The 20090-nt window shown below is 36.1% G+C and overlaps 1 protein-coding gene across 11 annotated transcripts in view; it reads right to left on the bottom strand.

Moving 5' to 3' along the window:
* KDM6A (lysine demethylase 6A) overlaps nucleotides 1-20090 on the bottom strand; it is a 159009-nt gene that overhangs the window by 42249 nt on the left and 96670 nt on the right. For 9 of the 11 annotated variants that reach the window (XR_012677259.1, XR_012677258.1, XR_012677257.1 and 6 more), the window contains 10 exons: nucleotides 18305-18339; nucleotides 14769-14862; nucleotides 9768-9894; nucleotides 6922-7020; nucleotides 6326-6545; nucleotides 5632-5766; nucleotides 5035-5190; nucleotides 4284-4379; nucleotides 1432-1536; nucleotides 415-810 (listed from right to left, as the gene is read on the bottom strand). Coding sequence is in view for 7 of the 11 variants with exons in the window: in XM_075173798.1 (XP_075029899.1) it covers nucleotides 415-810; nucleotides 1432-1536; nucleotides 4284-4379; nucleotides 5035-5190; nucleotides 5632-5766; nucleotides 6326-6545; nucleotides 6922-7020; nucleotides 9768-9894; nucleotides 14769-14862; nucleotides 18305-18339 (1463 nt within the window). In the remaining 4 variants the exon portion in view is untranslated. The remainder of the gene's footprint in view (nucleotides 1-414; nucleotides 811-1431; nucleotides 1537-4283; nucleotides 4380-5034; nucleotides 5191-5631; nucleotides 5767-6325; nucleotides 6546-6921; nucleotides 7021-9767; nucleotides 9895-14768; nucleotides 14863-18304; nucleotides 18340-20090) is intronic. The other 2 variants (XM_075173815.1, XM_075173808.1) reach the window with 1 other exon arrangement.

Consider the following 20090-nt stretch of genomic DNA (forward strand, 5'->3'; position numbering starts at 1 on the left):
CAACAATGTAATGTCCAAAATAACGACAACATTCAGCTTCCCATGAAATATGCACACTCCTACTACATGAAAAACAAAGTCACAACATCTCACATTAAAGAAGCAACAAAAAGATGTACAAGTACTCCTTTTTGAAGAAAATTTTCTGCAAAGGTAGGCAGCTGAGCAGTATGTAACTGCCCTCTTTGATTTATGATCATTTCCTTTATTCTGAAAGTAGTTCATTTAATACACAGATTTTTAACATTAAAATGTAATGCGCAGGTTTAACCTAGTGTATGTTTTATTTGCATCTAGGTCACCAACTTCAGGAAATGGAAAACGTGTGTTTACAAATGAAAGACTTCAAATGAAGACTTCAAATGCTTATCAAGCCTCCTTAGCGTACCCTATGAGTAAACTGAAATTGTATACCTGAGTGGAGTTAGATAGTTGGTTTTTCCACGGCTCCTCTGCGCTGCTGGTCAGGTTTGTGCGGTTATGAGGTAGAGAGAGTGCGTTTCGCTGCAGGTAAGGCACGTTTCCATTACTTCCACTTTCTGTTATGTGATTATTGCCTATCAAAATAGTGTCTGTACTACCCAGCGTTCTTGCTGTGCTGCAGGGAATGGGGCCTGCTGGAAAGGGTCCATTAGCCATAGGCTGCCCGGGGCAGGCGGGACGGATTCCACGCTGAGCGACATTAGGCACTCTGGTTAGAGCAACCTGCGGCTGCTGACCAGAGACAGAGTTTGTAGGCAGTGATGAATCAGCTGTTGGCCCATTAGGAATTCCAGTAGATCGTACCTGTGCAACTCCTGTTTGTCTCATCTAACGGAAGATGAACAAAGCACAAGAACATTAGCTGCAGAAATTTAAAAAGTAAAAGATTATACAAGGTTCGTGTGCTTCATTGCACTGGTCAATTCCAATTTTATACAGATTTTAAGATCTTCACAGTTGCTTTTGAGAAATAAGATAACTGTCATGCTCACAAATGCACTGAGCGAATTTTAAGGAAAAGCTATCGGCACACTTTTCTTCCAGGCTCTTCAGTTTGAGTATTAGCATTTTACTGCTAAAGTTGGACACTAAGAGAAAGAGAAGCGAACAATGAGAGGAGGAGAGATGTGCTGTAATATGGCTTACTACAACTAAGTATTTTTCAAGTAAGACTGCTTCTAGATGCTTCTAGTCTGCTCACTTTAGTTTGAAAGTGTGGCTTGAAAACTTTTACATTATTTGGTAGCCCTATAATGAAACACAGCTAAACCCATCACATTTCAACCAGTAAACCACAATTATACTTCATACAAAAAAGAGATGACTTAATGTAACATAGTAAAGGGCATGAGAACTCTGTTCAATAGAAACTCTTCAGAGTTCAAGAAACACAGCAGACACCATTACTGACAGAAGTTTTGTAGAAGAGAAAAATATTTTTGTTCTCACCTGCTGGTGTTGCTGCATCAAGACAAACTGACTCTCCAGCTGTTCCAGCATGAGTTTCTGTGCTGGATTTAGATTATTTCTGTTTGCACGCAGCTGTTCCAAGTGCTGAAAAAACAGCAGTACAGTTCAGAATCATTAAAATTGCATGTGCTTTTTAATAACTTTCTTGCATACAACACTAAAAATTATCCATGAAGACAAGACTTGTAAAGCTGAAAACATGATTGAGATTTCTGTTGCAGACTCAAACACCTTTCCATACACTATTCTGTAACCAAACCTTATTACTAGTTACTAAAACTAAAGAGACTTTCTAAATTATTTGAGTGTATAAATATTATCACCACACTAAAATTAAGTGTACTGGTACCGTAAAAGAAAACTACATTCAAGCATGATTATATAGAATTCTTATTATCATTATGTATGTTTTAACACTTTTTTGTACTGTGCTATTCTTTTATTAACACTGTTCAGCACTAAGTAAATTCAGCCTATAGTCACACGTGAAAACTTCTCCAGAAAATATTAAAAAAAAAAAAAGCTAGAAAACTATACAACTTAATTTAATTACAGAGAGCAATATCTTAAGTTATGATACTCATTTGCAACTGATAAATTTAAGTATCTATTACCAAAAATCGGATCTTTGTATTCATTTTAAACTACTCAGCACACACCATCATTCTACCAGTAAGTCTGCTGCTGCTAAGTGGTATGACATAAATTCTGAAATTGTGGAACACAAAAGCACTATCTGAGAAGGAAGGGGGGTGTGTGTGGAGAGGAGGGCAAAAGTTGTGCTATGCAGAAGGTGACATACAGACATCTCTCTTGATTGTTCTTAAATTCTAAGCTACTTCACATCATTGTAAATCCTTTCAAAAAAAAAAAACCCAAAAAACCCCACAACAACCAAAAAACAAAACCCAAACAAAAAAAACAACAAACCAACCAAACCAAGCCCCAACAAACCCAAACACAAGTCAGGTTTCCTTTAGTTCCTTTCAGGTCTGCATGTATTATTTTTCTACATCCTTCTTGTCTCCTTTGCTTTGATTATGCTGGTTTAGTAATATATAAAATGGAAACTGAAGTATGAGTATTAAATAAAGTGTAGTTCATTCTGCTTTGAACAATTGTATTTGCAAACTACCAACTAAAAAAATCCAACATTGTCTGAAAAAGTGATTAAAGATGGTTCATGCCAAACTTCCTGGATTAACAGTAGTCTCCATTCTGAAGTCCCTCTGTAGGGGACTGCAATGAGTAAGACTAATCTTTCTCTCTATATGATTGTGAGATGAAAACAGGGTCTCCATGGGAGTGCATGCACCAGGTACACAGTAGCCAAACCAGTGCTCTTCAGTTGTTGTTTTGCTTTTTAAAAAATGTCTAAAGACGGTTAACAGGAATCAGAAAGACTGATCTAGCACATATGTCAGCATAGGCAGGTCTGCATTGCTCTCCAGTGCTATGGCTGCAGAGGCTTTGCGGGCAGCACTATTCTTGCTGCCCACCAATTCTGTGAAACCAACACCCGTCCCTCCTCCAGTGGCGTGTTGCAGCCCCAGACGCTACTGTGTGGCCATAGCCCTTTCCCGTTCTGCTTTTGTTAGCTGAGCCATTTGGTGTGTGTTATGTGCCATATCCATCCAGCCTCTGAGCTGCCACTTTTAAAAGGCTGACTTAGAAGAGGTAATAAAGGTTTTATTCACTCTCCTCTTGCATCATATCTTTTTGGCTCTCCTACTCATATATGCTGGAACCTTGTCAAGTTATTGCCAGCAAATCCAGTATACTGTACTTGGATAGAGAAGCCTACATAGATACTGCTTACAGGAGGAAGCTGGACCTGGAAAAAGGTGAAACTAAAAAGGAGAAAAAGTAGTAGGATATAAAATAAGCAGAGAGAAATAATGAGAATGCATGAAGAGAGAGAGATATGGAAGAGTGATTAGGGAGGCCCAAAGGGGTGGGAAGGTGGGGAGGAGAGGGAGGGAAAAATTATGCAGCTTAATAAAGCCAATACTGTTCAGCTAGATAAACAGCTGAAGAACTATATTGGAGTTGAGGGGAACACGGCTCAGTCAATCAGAATGCCTTCTGTCTCTGCACTGTACTCCCTTCTATTTTTCCTTGCATCCAAAGCAGTATCTGTGATACATGGGTAAGAGTTTCCAGCTAGGCCTGACTTTCAAAATACGGAATTCCTGCTGAAGCTCACTGCAAGCCCTAACGAACTGAAGAGACAACAAACATCATAACAAAAAAGACCTGAAACAAGATTTCAAAAATAAAATCTAGCATTTGATATAAATATATTAGATGACATAAAATACAGAAAAGCAGTACCAGATTTCATTTGGGTAACTGCATTTTGTAGAATGTGCAACTTTCTTTATGCAATTTGATACAAGAAGCTACCTCAGAGGAAAAAGAGGATATTACAATACTTCTGCACCTCCTTCAATATCCCCCACATTACAGCAAGCAGCAAAACTCACTTGGCACACAAGTGTGGCAATTTGCATATCTATCTTTAAAACATCATAAGAAAAAAGAATTACTGTATGTTCTTACTTTATAAATTATAGAATTCATACAATGTAAGTGTTCAGTTTCTCCTAGAGATCATTTATTTTACTACAGAACTAATCTCACATAGAGAAGCCATAAATATTATCACAACTTGAATTACACTGTGGGAATCATTCGGGAAGTATTTCACATTGCATTTCAGAAATGTGAAACCAAAAAATGTTCCAGATTTATTTTCTTAAAAGGAAGAAAGAGACAAACAAACAACAAAAAAATGTATCAAAGCTTCTGAAGATCTTCAACATGCCTACCTGTAATTTCTGTGGTGTCAAGCACCAAGAATGAATTTGTTGCTGTACAGGAGGATGTGACACTGTATGGCCACTGCTCCAAACATCTGAAGTATTCTGAGACAAAACATTACATTAGAATGCATGACTATCAAAGGGTCAACATAATTTCTTCTACTATCTAGATTTTATCTTACTTATGAAAGAACTAGTCATTGTTTCAAGAATAACAATATAAACAAAGAACATACTAAAACATGCCAAGTCTCATTCTACCATTCCCACATAATATCAGAGCAGTCAGAGGAAAAAGTTAAACGCTATCTAATATCGTAACAAGAAACAATCAAATCAAATTATGCAATTAACTTAAATGTAAACTACTTTTAAAACTGAATACTTTATCTACTGTAACACTATTACATGATGATGAAGCACTTGAATTCTAAATATAAGCAAAGGCAATAGACAGGATGACATGATCGTCTCCCTCTCTATCTATCATGAGACTATGATTGCACTTTTTCACTTGCACAACTATGACTGTAGTACAGTGCCACCGATTTGCATTGCCCTTAAGCACTTCCTGTCTGAACTGTAACCTGATTAAACACATAACTGAAAAATGTTTTTTAAAATTCCTAAAAACATTCCCCACCTTGATGCCAAAGGATTAAAATTTACAGCACAAATTCTGTGCATGCTGCATCACTTTAATGCATATTTCCATATAATTTTGGTAGGGGGCTCTTTAGTTCATCAGAATATATACCTTTGTTGGACTAGATGTTCTTTTCCTCTTGGCAGGACTGGTCAGGTCATCTACTTGGCTAGAAGGAATCATGTGTAGTGGCAAGGATTGCTGTGAAATTGGTGTTTGAGTGAGGCCTAGTACAGGTTCAGTATTTGGATGATGAGGTTTACAAGCCTAAGAATCACAGAAGGAAGACAAAAATATGGTTCTATATATTCTTAATTCTTTCCTTTAAATTATATATTTTAACAGCCCACATACATTAAAAGGGCCGAGTAGATATTCTGAAGATGATCTCAATAACTGAAAAATCAGTTTCCATATGGTCATCAATGGAGGAATGTGTACCTTTCACGGGATTATTAAACCACTGCAGCATTTCTATTTAAGATGAAATCTTTTAAAATCATGAAAATCCACAAAGGTTCTAAATTGGTACCCCCATATTTCTCCCACATTATAGGGAGCTTCTTGATCTAATATCCCTTTGCAAATAAATCAAAGGCTTTTTATTAATAAAAGCCAGTCCTGTGCTCAATAAAATAAGCTTGACCACTACCGATTGTAAAGAACCCTTAAAGCTGGGCACCTGCAGAACATAACCCAACTTCTCACCTGCTGTGCTGTGTTCATGGCACCCTGCCTGGAGGTAAGCTCTGCGGGGATTGGTAGGCTCCATGCCTCCTCAATACTAGGAAGTAATTTAGTTTTATTCTGTAGACTACCTTGTGGAAGGTTACACAACTGAGCCTAGGAAAAATTATGTAAAAAGCAAATTTAACACAAGCCTACTTTAGTAAGAGCAAGTCCATGAAATCTTCCTAAATGCTGTAGCTAATTATGTCTTAAAGAGAGGATAGATTTAAAATTTGGGGTTTTAGAAAGGTGCTAAGTATAAAGAGGGTAACCAGAATATAAACCTTTGTGAGAATCAGAACAAAGATGAGCTCTGGATTCAGAGGTCTCATAATTCCTTTTTTCTGAAATTGCAAATAAGAGTGAAAGATAGCGTGCGTGTATTCTCTCTATGTTATGAGAACTTAAAAATGTAGACAATACAAAGAAAAAGGCAAAGTGACGTAAAACAGTATGCTTTGATTAAATGTGCAAAATAGGGTTTATAAGGAATTAAGTTTCACTTAAAAATGAAGAAATAAAATATTACAGGCTATGATATGCTTACAATACACATGAAAACAGGTTATACACACCACAAACAACTGCAAGTTAAACTTGTGTGTTACTTCTCCCCTCCCCTCTGCTGTGTATTTGGAAGAATATTTCCCGCTTCTTAAAACTTTAGTTTTACCTGTAAATACTTTATCCGTGCTGCAAGTGCAGAGGTATTACTACAATTTTTGCTCCTAGTTGCATTTAAGTAGCATTTAATGGCATCCTGAGGCTGGTTGCAGGACTCATAGAGTGTGCCTAGGTCCATCCAGGCTGCAGCATGGCCATGGTCCAACTGTACAGCACAGATATAGGCCTGTAAAGCATCCATAGGCTGATTTTGCTGTTGATACAGCACACTGAATAGAAAGATTAGTGAAGTTGAGAATTAATAACAAAGTCAAAACACAAACACAAAGTCAAATATACACATCCCCCTCAAAACCCTTAATAAACTTTGCCATTACATAAAGCACAGTAATAAGCATGAACAACACATAAAATCTTAACATGCAAAGCTCATATACATAGCATATTCAGTTTTCTAAAAAATTGAGAAAGCAAATATAAATTATTATTTAAACATCGAATCAGACAAGTCTGACAACAAGAAGGTATAAATAAAAAAAGCTTTACGGTCCCTTTGAGAGCACAAAAGAGTTAAAAAGCTGGTATTCTTTACTTATATATATTAGCATTGAATTATATCACTGTATTACCCTGTATCATTCTTACCCTATAGAACACCATGTATCTGCACTTGCTTCTGATTTATCAATAGATTGCCTATAAGATATAAAGGCATCCTGAACTTTCCCAATACTTGAATAGCACCTGGGAGAAGAAAAAAAGAACTTTGGTAATATTTATAGAAGGTAATCATTGAGGGTGGCTTACCAAGACTGATCTGATAAATGTTAAGTCATGCAAATACATACTCATCTAGACGAATCCAAAACATTTGCTGTTTCTGAACGCCAGGCATAAGCAGACTCAAACATCTTAATCAACATGTATTACTAATTATTTATTTGAAAAGTACACCAAAACCGCTTAAACCCTAGCTTACTCCATTTGTAAGAAAAAGAGAAGTCATACCACATTTTAAAGACTGACGTTTCTTTCATTTGTGATAACTTATCAGTCAATAAGAACAATATTTATCTACAGACAGCATTATAAAGAAACAATTAAGTTACCTATTTTATCAAACAAATGGTTATGAAACTTCATGATCTACAAGAAGTGTTTCAGAATTATTAAGAGACATTGACCAACTCAATCAGGGTGGTTCCTGATTGCCTGGGAAGCTTTTACGTGCATTTCTCACATCTCAATAAGATTTCAAGTCATGAACAACAAATCGGTTCGTTTTACTGCATAGATAAAGCATGAAATTTTGTAAAAACTCTTGCTATTCTGGATTTTTTCATCATTTCTTACTCAGATATTTTTCACATACAAATTCAAAGGTATTCTGGCATTATGAGCAGAAATACCAGAACTCTAAAGAGAACTACATTTATACTACAGGGAATAATACCTACCTTTTTAAAATGAAAAGCTTCAAATAAATACAATATTAAAAAAATATATATATTTACTAGTTTAATCTACAACCGCTCTGCTTCTTATATTGTTTGTAATAAGTTTCCCTGTTGGAAAAAGAACTGACAACTTTCAAAACACATAAATAACAACAGAAAATTTATTCTAGTAAAAAATAAAAACGAAGCAGAACAGTACAGGCAAAGGTTTGTCAAACATGCTACACTTTCATGTATTCTTGAGGCACACTAGGAAAGGAATACAATAAAATGTAGCAGTATTTTGCCTAAAATATCCATTAAGTCTGAATATAATGTTTCAGAAGATCATTTTAATCACAATCTAACCCAGGTTCCAATTTCAATCTCTCTGCTTATCAGATACATGAAGACTCTGATTAGGATATCACTAACATTAAGCACCCAACAAAACTTAAAACAGGGTGACGGATTTTTTTCAGTTGGGGAGGAGGGTGGTGGTGGTATATTTTTGAAAGGCAACTTTAAACCAACTTGCTATCCAGCAGAGGAAGGAATAACACAAGGGAATACACGAGGAGGGGAAAGAAGAAGAGCGAATGCACAATCCCGTAACCCTGTTCCTTTCCCCTTCTCCTGCCAGCATAAGGACTGAAGGAATGGGGTACAGAAACATTTTTGCTCTAGTCCTCCCTGGAGAGTATAAGACATGCTTCCACTAGATTTTTCCCCCCATTTCCTCCATTTCTCCCCCTTGTTTGTACGGTCCTAGGTTTCACTCTAACCACATGAAAGGAGCAGGAGCACGGCAGCTACACACACATACTTCATGGAGCCCTGGCTCCATACTGCTGCTCTGTAAGAACACAACGAGCTCAAGGCACGTGGAATGGGACTACTGAGGATTTCAGCCCCGTGGATGGTAAGGTGAGCCAGATGATCCCTGGCCCATTTTCCCTTTTCCCTCCACACCTGTTCTAGCCCTCTGCCCTTCATACTCAGTGCCGGTGTTCCTCCCTTAGCCTGCAGACAGCTGGTCGAAGAGCCCTGTCTTACAGTTACAGCTGGAGGAATATAATTAGGATGACAAAAACAAAAGTAGGTTCCAGTTGTATGTGACCAGAACCTCCAAGAAAGTCAGCTGGAAGATACTGAGGTCAGGATATTAGTTTTAGTTTTTGCATAATTCCTTTCTAATGTATTTCTGAACAGAACTGACCTGTTCACACATGGACTTGAATTGCTCTCAAAGCTTTCTCCAAAAACTGATTATTTCAAGAGTTACTGCTGGTTTGTGTAAAGTACTCTATTTTGTTAAAAAGGAGACAAGAAAAGTCATCAAATTTATATGATTTACATCTTGGAATAAGTTAATTTTCAAGTAAAAAATACTCTCTGATAGTACAGAATTAATGCAATAGATATTAGAATGGATCAATCTGAGCTATCTTGGACTAATATTTAGTTGCAATATATGCTGTTTAGAAATGGATGTATACCTGGGAAAATATTTGTATTTTAGTGCAAAAATTGATTGAGAGTAGACGGGAGATTCTGAGAAAATAAAGAGATAAATAATTGTGAAACAGGTATGAAGAAAAGTAATAACATTTATAGAGCATTTACCAAAAAAAAAAAAAAAACCAACAAAACACCACACACACACAAAAAAAAACCAAACAAACAAAAACACAGGGGAAAAAAAAAGGAGAGAGAATAGAAGATGTGGTAGTAGGACGAGGAACAGGTAAAACCAGGCAGGGCAGACTCAGATTACTGTAAAGGTGTAGCCTGAATAATAACCACAAAAAAAGCAGGACCACTTGGGTAACATACTTCATTTCAACTTCTAATCTATATTCATCCCAAATATGTTAGCACCTTGTCTTTTTATACACTTTCCAGAAAACTAGACTTCAGTAGATACATACATCCTTTCCCTTCATCACTCCTCTGAAAATATTAAGAAGAAAAACAACGTAAGATACTCACAAGAATAAGTATCCTCAAAAAATTTACAAATATAGTTACAGCATCTATAAAGTCATTTCTCACCTTCCAAGGAAATACCAGGATTGACCAGAATTTGGATCTGCTTCTAGAGATTTCTGGAGATACTGTATAGCATAGCTTTCCTTGGTTGCCTTGTCTCCAAGCTGATCCACGGTGTGATGCATCCAGCCTACAAAAAGAATCCATAAATGGCAGAAGTTAAATTCCCTAAGACCATTTAACACTTTGGCACAGCAGGATATTCATAGCATTACCTCCTCTTTAAAAATAGGAACATCAAACAATAATATCACTTACATATAATATTATGAATGAAACTTTAAAAACTTTCGAAGTTCTATACTAAAATTACAGGACAAAAGGACCCTAAGTCAAAATTACTTTCAGGTACTTTTAAAGTGTTTTTTTGGTTTAAATAATTTTCTGCGAAGTCAGTAGCACAATTATGAACTGCTCAATCCTCCATTATAAAAAGTTAATCTGAAAATGTTAACTCTTTCCTCCTCTGAACACAGATACCTTCCCTATCATTGTGAAAAATGTCACCATTCTCCCTGTCATGCACATCAATTATCTGTACATGTATAATAGGTACATTATGTTCAGTTTATGCCTTTTCTTCTAAATCCTCGTATTTATCCCATAACTACATTTGGGCAATTCCCCAACAGAAAGTTGGTAAGAATTTTTGTATCTCCACTTAAACCTTTCTTACATTGTCGTTTCATCTTCATTGCTACAACATCCTTTCTGTTCACCTTGACAAATGCACTCACCTCTCATCTACAACAAATTCTGCTGAAAAGATCATTTTATTTCCTCATCTAACCACACATCTTATTCTTTCAAATGCCTTTTCTTCTTTCATTACATTAGACAAATTATTCATCCCCACTTTAAAGGTCTCCCACAATCCATGCTCCCGTATCATCTTTTACATGCTATTAAAACGCATCTCTGCTCCAGCACTGATGCAAGGCTTGGTTACCATTTCAAATAAAGCACCTTCATCATTTTCTCAAGCTGCTCCTCATCCGCCTCTACGCTTAGATGGAATTCATTTAAGCAGCCACAAAATCATCTCAGTGCCATTCATATCATGAGTACAAGGAAATCCTTTGTAACAGGTAGCTGGCCTGCTGAAATCACTACATACTACACTGATCAGCAATGACTTGCTGTTTGCTTAATCTCCATGTATTTGTCTTAACAATCCACTGCTTTTCAGTCAACATTTGTAAAACGTAGTACGTGACAACAGATTGTCCTGATGTTTTTATAGTGTCCCGCCCATAAACAGTCCCTTGTGGAACACTATGATACCAATTTCATAAAATATCCAAGGTTTGTATAAAGTTTTAGTTACCTACAGGGTTGTACACACATCTGCACTAAATGTCCATTTAAAACCTCCATCAGTGAAACTTCAGTACTCAAAGCTTATCCTTTTTGATACAGTCTAACTACATGAACAGGTAATACCACTCAAAAGATCCAGTTCAAATTCAGATCTCATCTGAAATGCTAGACAAGTAGGCAAGGCTGAGAACTGAACTGATGAGTATTTGCAGCCTTACTCCACTCTCTGTAATTAGATCATACCTTAAATATTTTATTCTACCTGTTCTCAGCTTATATTTTATTCCACGGTCTTGTAGTTTGTTAACAATCACAGCGACACTTTTGCAAATGGAAAGCAAACTTCTAAGCTTTGAAAAAGGCAATCTAAAAGAAAATCGTATCTATTGAACAACATTTGCCTGAGGTGTTTTAAGATGTGTCACTTGGAAACTGTGGTCAGAAGCAGAACTTTGAATATTTCATGGACTGCGAGAAATGTCAGGTTAGGAGCCAAGTGGTTACAGAGGCTGGGAAAAAAGCGTACTTTCTCTTGTCTGAAGATGGATCAAGTCAAAACCCTACCCATCAGAAAAAAAAAAGGAAAAAAAAACCCAATAATTTTTGCAGAGACATATAACATACACAAGTTTCTCTCATGGATTTCATAAACAAGCTATGATTTTGATTCAAATCCCAAGTCACTGAAGTTCTTAAGCATACAGAAAATACTCACGCTTTAAGAAAAAAAAAAGGCTTATGTAAGGGTGGTTATCAGAATGCACCTGCATGACTGTACACTAAGGATAAATGTATCAGGTGCAGTGCCAGGCAAAGCCTGAGATAAAGGTAATAGTTCAAGGATTATAAACAAGGGTAAAAAAAGACATTAAACAATTTCCTGAATCTTAGGAAATGTTGTGTGGTGATGCCTATTTTCATCAGAACCTTGCTGGATTGAAAGATAACATGTTGTATCTTCAGGAGATCCTTACTGAAGTTCACTGATAATAAGAAAGAATCTATTTCTAGGAGACAGAAATGAGAACCAGCAAGCCCTATCTAGTTTCACTGCTGAAACAAGGGTTGCTTCCCGATTTTATCTTCGTGCACGGGGAGATGAAAAAGGCAGAAAGCAAGAGAGAGGGTAGGGAGAACAAACAATTTTTCTACTAGAACAGTACAGATAAAAGAAACTGGATCTCTCTTCTCTTCATGCATAAAATGAAGAACGTTCAGAAAGAAGGTGATGGAAAAACCCTGGTAAGCTGTGCAGTTTCCCATTTGCAAGACCTACCTCAAATTCTCAACTAGCATATTGACTATTCCACTCTTGGGACATTTTTAACATCATAAACAAAACCACATATTTTGTCCATACTTCACAAGTGTTCCACACTATTTTCCAGATCTTTACAATCTAATTTGTAACAAATCCTGGTGTTGCCTCAGCGAGAGGATGTGCTATCCTAGCTCATGCTGCAGGTTTTTTTTATGCTTATCAATCACTCTCATGCTGAACTTGGGGCAATTGCTTTTTCCCCAATAAACATCATCATCTCAGTCTCTGAAGGGACGAGCCTCTTCCCCATTTTAGCATCTCCTATGTCTCATCCAATTGGACACCATCTAGGAATGCCCCTAGCCGAAAATCATTGGGAGAGTGCTTTGAGAACCTCTAAGCAGATGCTTATGTTGTTCTTACACTCTTCCTTATGCAACTGCTGAGTACAATTGCAGAAGGAATACCGGGACAGATTTGATCTTCAGTCTTATTAATTTAATGTAATCTTAGGCAAAGTGGTGAAAAAAATTATTGTTTGGAAAGCAAATGAAATGGCAAAAAAGAAGAAACAAACTGCTCTTCTCCAACTGTACAAATCTTACTGTTGCATCTACCTGAACTAGTCAGCATGCATCAGCTCAAATGCATATGTATTTATCTCAGAATCACAGGGTTCTCCCTCCACAGTGATCTGCTTTGGAAACCAGCAACAAGAGCAAAGATTTTAATAATCCTCTCACAAAACATCTGAACTTAACTAAATTTCAACTCTGGCTCAATAAACATTAACTAGCTAAGGAAAATAAATAAAGGTTTTTTTCATGCCAAAACGATTTTTCTGTTGGAATAAAAGGAGTTCAACATAGAAATACAAATATATTTTGATTGGGTTTTGCCAGCAGCATTTTGGCAGATGGCAGGTATTTTCTATTATTTTTTCTAAGCAGCAGTGCACCACCCGGACTATGCTTCCTGAGGAGGTGTTTTTATTACCAGCTGCTAGAGACTAAATCTGCGATAAACACCATACTCTGATAAATACCACTGTTAACAGCGAAGAAATGGTATTATTCCTTGAATGTTCTGGTTAAGACCACTCTGTCCACATAGAAGTTGCCCACCCTACAAAACTAGGTGACCTATGCTGATTGAATAAAGGGAGTTAAGCCAGTTTTCAGACAGCAGACAATTCTCAAAGTCATTGCTCTTATAGCTAGCACAGAGACCTGTGGTAGAATTTTATGAAGACAACCATAAGCCTTTGCTCCTATGGAGCAACATACATCAAATGGAGTTGAAAAAGCGTTGGTCAGCTATTTTGGGAAGCCTGTCTTCCATTGATCATATGTATAGCCTTTCAGTATAAATTGTCAGCAATTTCATTCAAGGTGGGATAATACAAAGTTAAAAAAAATTTCAAAGGGGATACTGAAATATAAGCAACACTGTTGTGTGACAGCAAAAAGATCAGCACCTAGAGTCCTGCAGTGAACTCCTCCAGGAGTTTCATTTGTGATTTCACACAGAAGAATCAAAAGCTAAACAAATTAGCCCACTCCAAATACATACAAACCTGCAGTACAAAAAAAGAAAGCATTGTGGCCATTACTTAGTGCCAGTTACTAATTTGAATTAAATGACCACTATGTGAAGGGGGAAAAAAATAAAAATGGGCATAAGCAGGCTAAATTAATATTTAGAATAATAAATTAGATGAAGAACATGGAGAAAGTGAATGAAGAAGTTTTGCACTGGGTTGAACAATTTTAACAAAATATTCTGGAAATACTTTTATAGGGCGTACAGGACAAAAGTAATTTATTCTACCCACCCATTAGAAATTCTGGACTAAAAATGATTTATCAGCTTTCTATAAATATGGAAGATGACAATTTTTAAAAAACAACACTTTTTCTCTTTTTATGTAGTTTCTTTTATGGAATCTGATGATAAAATTTTTAGTTACAGAAATAGGTTTTCATTACGTACTATAATTAAAGAGAAAGAAAAGGTAAATTTTCATTTGCCATGTTCTTCTATTCTGCAACAGAGAAGGGTACTATGGTTTAGTGCATTTAGCCTGGCTATTCAAGAGATGTTCTCAGAGGCAGAACAGAGAATACAGAATTCTAACTGCTGCACTCCTTCTCTGGAAGACCATCCCCTCATTGTCCAAAACCTGTAATGCACGTACTGTAGCAAGTCTAAGAGCTTTTTAATTTTGTAAGTTTAATTAAAGTCTTTTCCTCCTCTCTTATTTGCTTAATTAGCTACTGTTATGCATTCTATTTTGGGTGAAAATCTCACGTATCATACTCAGTGTCTAAGACTCACTTTGGAAATGGAGCCTTAAAAAACACTGCTGAAGGCAAAGATGGAAAAAAGAAACGCACAGAAAAATAAAAGTTAATTTTACATACCTAACTGCTGTAAGACAGTTGCTTTTACTTGTGCAGGAAGGTTTTCGATCTGCAAAAGTTGTTCATAAGCTTCCTTTGCAGAGTGATACTTTCTCTGCAAAAGGAAAAAAGTAAATGGATTAATCATAAAGCTTACAACAGATCACCAATAGCAACGATTTCACAGCACTGACAGCACACAAAGACATTGACAGAAGATTCTAGAACTTTTTTTTTTTGCATACAGTGCATATGAAAGCTTTAATGAGTGACGTATATGTACGGTAAGAGAGTAACTTTTATAAATACAGTATTTAATATAAATTGACTACTTAAAATAATTGAGGGAAATTTGCAAATTATTAAATTTGGTCAACTCCTCATAGATGCGTTATGCTTCTTATACTAAAATGAATATACTGCTTTGAATGGGAATGCTTGAATGTGAGTCTACATCTGAAAAAACCCTACACAAATTCCTCCCAGGAAATTCATAACAGATCATTGGTAATTGGTGGCTGGTATAATTTTGCCTCTCCCCTTCCTTCGGTATATTTGAAGTGCCTTTTCAACATATTTGTTGTCCTGGTAAGAGTCCCACCATATGTAGAATTAAAACATACCTATGGATTATGCCTGGAGAATGAAAGTATGCCATCTTATTATTTGCTATATAGTTTAAGTGTGCTTAAAGCATGGAAACGCTCCATTCCTAACTGCCTATATGAACAGGTCTTGATATAGAAGACACATTTCCAGGTTAGGATCGTGGTCTTTATTGACTTCTGGAACAGTAAAAGCTGTTTTGTATATAATAAAGGTTAACACTTCTTGATAGATTAATTTTTTTTGTAATAATGTCAGCATTTATCTTTGTGTTACCCTAACAGTAATTGTTTAACAATGGATGTATTTTAAATGCTTAATTCTTCTGTTCCTCCTCTCCCACAAAAGTCTAGAAGACATAAATGCTGAGGTCTGTTAGTAAGAGTACTTTTTTTTTTTTTTACACTTTCTAAAAATTCTATACATTTTTTTAAGAAAAATATGCTTTCAGATAATTCAACATTAGACTTCATTCTGGCAAACAGATGAAGAACGTACCAAAATAAATGGGGCCACCTAAATGCAAATGATCATGACTTACGTTGCATTTGTTTTATGCAAAGAGTACACAGTACTGACTACTGGTGTTTTAAAGGGGACAACTGGGAAGAAGACTCTAAACAATATAAATGCCTATTAGAGGTTAAAAATGTTATTAGGTTCTTGAGATCTCACAATCACAAAAGAAAACTCTGTTGGTTTAAAAACCTTATTCTAGTCAGGAAAAAAAATTAAAGCAGCAATTACATACTTTCAAATGGCACAAGGGGAAGTTGGTAGAAAAGATTTTTAATTGGTGTTCATGAAATGCAGACAACTGGTAAGAAAACAAGTAATATAAATAAATAAAATATCCATGGCCAGCAAAATAAAAACAATTAGGAAAATTTTTATATTTAGCATTAGGGAAAAAATTTGTAGTTTATGACTATGAAGAATAAGCAAATGAACAGAAGTTCACTGTATAGCATGGCAGCAGAGGCAGCAGTCCGGATGTCAAATAGCTAAATATTAGTGCCTAATATTCCCACTTTGAAAGAGATGTTTATATGCTTGGAAGGATTCAGAAAGATGTATTAAAATAGGGCATGTTTTCCAGATCTAGAATATTTTTTACTTTTGTTATTTGTTATTTACCCTTTAGAAATCTGTCTACATATATGCCTTAAAATATTACAGAAAACTGTCATAATGTTTACATTTGGTTTTATTTAGATATGTTAATTCCAAAGATCCAAAGTCCTTGATATTGGCTGCATCATGAATGGTCTTAGAAATGGGAAGGGGGAAAGGAACCCAATCCAGCATCTTTCTTTAGACACCATATAAGCTACCACCCTAAATAGCTAGAGGGACTCACACTACCACAGATGAAATAATAGAAACTATCATTTAAACACCATGAAAAACCACTGTTAACTCTTATCAGAACCGGGCTATTCTCTTGTTTGGAGACTGGCAACCCATCATTTAAACCCATTTAAACCCCAGTACTGTGAGGGTGCACAATTAAGGAATGAATTAACTTTTTCATTGAATATTAGAGAGTAGATAATTTTCAAATATATGGAGGGGTTCAGAAAACTGTAGCACTGCGTCCTTTAAAAGAAATCAAGCAACCAGCCTGCCTCCAAAAACATCTCTTCGTTGTGTCAGAGGTGATATCCAGAACAAAGTCAAGACCCTTTGTGGTTCCAAGTTTCTCAAATTCCGGAAAAGAAGATACCCCTCCCAACCAGAACTGTGAGGCAAACCAAGACTAATAGCAGAATGCACTGAAACTTTTTTGCTGTGACTTGCATTAAAATAAAATTCCCGCTGCCTACGATTGCCAGTCAGAAAGCACAGCTTAAGCACTTGTAACTTGGTCACACAATTATATAAGGCACCTGGCATGGTTACCCGAGATGTTCAACTTTCTATTCTACTCTAGCAGATCAAAAGAACTAACATGTTGAGGATGCTTTGTTATATAAACATGTCAGATGTGCTCCAGTGCTCAGAATGAAATCTGGACCGTGGACAGGTAAGAACCACAACAGCCCATGAAGTTTCTTGTTTTGGGACGGGGGATTTCTGTCTTGTCATATAGCTTTGCACCAAAAGCATCCAAAAGAAAAATATTTTATCAAATTTGTATCTTTTATGATATATATACACCTAAAGTCATTTTTCACCATGCCATCAAAAGACAGCACTTACTGTATCAAGCTCCTTTTTAACTGACTGAAAATGTAGTTTGTCATCCATTTTAATTACAACCATTTTTTTCCTCAGTCATATAATACCTATAAACATGATAAAAGGGCATACGATCTACATTGTATGACCAGTGAGTCAAATTACAAATATACAATAGCTATTTCAGTAGCTACTTGGGTTTAATTTACTTATATTCTGGAAGCTCCGTAAGTGTTCCAAAAGATTCACCTAAAAAACTCTGTGGTAGGATTCAATACAGAATTAATAACACAGCTTTATGTGCTGTTGACCTCAGATCTCAAATGTTTCTGTCACATATGTTCAGTGAAATTTAAAAATTTCATGTCAAAAAAGGCACCTGGGCAACTCTGTGTGTGTGTGCGTGTGTGAAACAATATGAATATATATGAATTGAGAAATGACGTATTTCTTATATCTATATCTAACTTTTAAAACACATATATAATCTCACAAAATATTTTTACTAAAAATTATGTTGAGGGTTTTTTTTGCACTCAACTTGGGAGACTATTAAATATGTAAGTTTATTAAAATAGCTACTCCATTTTATAGCATGACAGTCCACATACAAAATATTTTTAATTTAGCTGAAGCAAATGAAGTTTCTTTAGCAATTCAAGACTTAAGCCTAACTTTACAAAAGCATCTATAATCTGAATTCCACAGATCGATTACATCATATAGTTAGAAACTCAACCACACTTTATAAAAAGGAGCTTAAAGCTTACCTGGATTTCATATAAGTGGGCGATGTGAAACTGAACTGTAAGAGTGGGAAAATCAAAATTATTAGTTTTAATGAACGACAACAACAATTACAAATTTTTTTTTCAAGTGAGGGATAAACAATGTTTCAAATTTATCAATGCAAAACCAAGATAAATTACATTTTGAAGATACAAAAAAAGTATTTGTTTACATTGATATTTTACACTCAATGTAACAGAACTGACAGAGAATGAATATGTAGCCTAACAAAGCTTTAAGACTGCAAACAGCTATTGCAGAAAGGCAGCCATGGATTTTGTCTGTATTCTGAAATGCAGAGTCCATTAACCTTTCAGTAAACTTAGCAATAAAATCTCTTCAAGCAGAGATACACAACAAGAGAATGCAGGTAATATTTTCTGTACATAACTGAGTTAGAAATAGAGACTTATTTTTTATTTTCATTCAACTGCCAAGGGACAGACTAGTTGGGTTACAGAACAGAAAACTATATTATGCACTGCCAGCTTTACACAGGATCTTAAATTTTGGTGTTTTTTTTTTTTCCTTTTTAGGAATTGTCTTTCCCCTGTTAATCTGAACTAAAAGCGTTATTACAGATGGTGTTCTGATCATTACTGTAAAGCATCTTAAATTCCTCATACGAATTGCACAGAATGCCATAATACTACTAGCAACTCTTGGAGGCAAGAAGATTGCTGGCTGGAGAAAGAAAATGAAAGTTGTTCAAGAGTAAAAGCAGAGGGAAAATTATCCTCATGCTGCTCAAATCATTAAAGAAAAGGTGAAGTGCCTGATCTCTAAGGCTTGAGAACTGCTAAACTAGACTAGCCATCAACTGGTAGATAGCTAAAGCTAGTAGAGATGAATGTAACCCGTATTCTGATTTGATGAGGAAAGAAAAATTCCTTTGAGACAGACTTTTACCTGATGTTCTTGAGGACTACAAGTAAGAAAATACCTGTGTTTGAGCCAAGTTCAATTTATTTCAATTACACAGATTTCTTTCTCTTGAAGCTACAGAATAGTGTGACACAGAAGTTTATACAGGTAATTTAGAGTTCCAGGGTTTCTCTCTGGGTCATAAGGGAGCGGAAAAGCTCCCTTTGTGCACTGCTTTGTCCTTCACTATAAAGAAGGTAGCCTAGTGCACTTCAGAAACAAGGTCATAATGAAATGCATCATCTAAAATTTTAATAAACTATTTGTGTTCCTTGCTAAAGGGCATGTAACACACCCATTATGTTCACTACATTGTCAAACTTCATGCTGCACTGATGAAAGAAAAACCTCTGCTTTTGTTTCAGGAGTTCATTATCTAAAAAATCTCTCCTTTATTTTTTTCCCCTCATAGCAAAACCCCTTCAGTGTGAAGCTACAAAACAAAGCCATGCCTTGCAGGGGAAAGAAATTAAAGGTGTCACATTAGAGACTGCCTAAATTGAAAGAAGACATGCTTAGGACTCAAACATTTCTGCTAGGAAGACACCCACTGTAACGCTGTTACTCACACGGCCTTTAGAAATGTAAGGGGTAGGATTAAGGCAATCTCAAGCATTTATGTGGCGGTACCCGACACCCTGGGTCAGAGTGCACGGTTCTCTTTCTGCTAAGCGTATAGGAGACCCTGACAAAGTACCTCTCATTCCTCTACACTCTCTTCCTTTGGATTTGCCAGGCACCATGCCCAAGGCCACGGGGCAATGAAGCCCTTACATAGGGCCATACCTCTACATAAATCTGGGGGCAGAGGGGACTGTGAGAGAGGGATTAGGAAAACCTTAC

This window comes from Calonectris borealis, chromosome 1 (genome assembly GCF_964195595.1).
Source record: "Calonectris borealis chromosome 1, bCalBor7.hap1.2, whole genome shotgun sequence".
Lineage (NCBI taxonomy): Eukaryota > Metazoa > Chordata > Aves > Procellariiformes > Procellariidae > Calonectris > Calonectris borealis.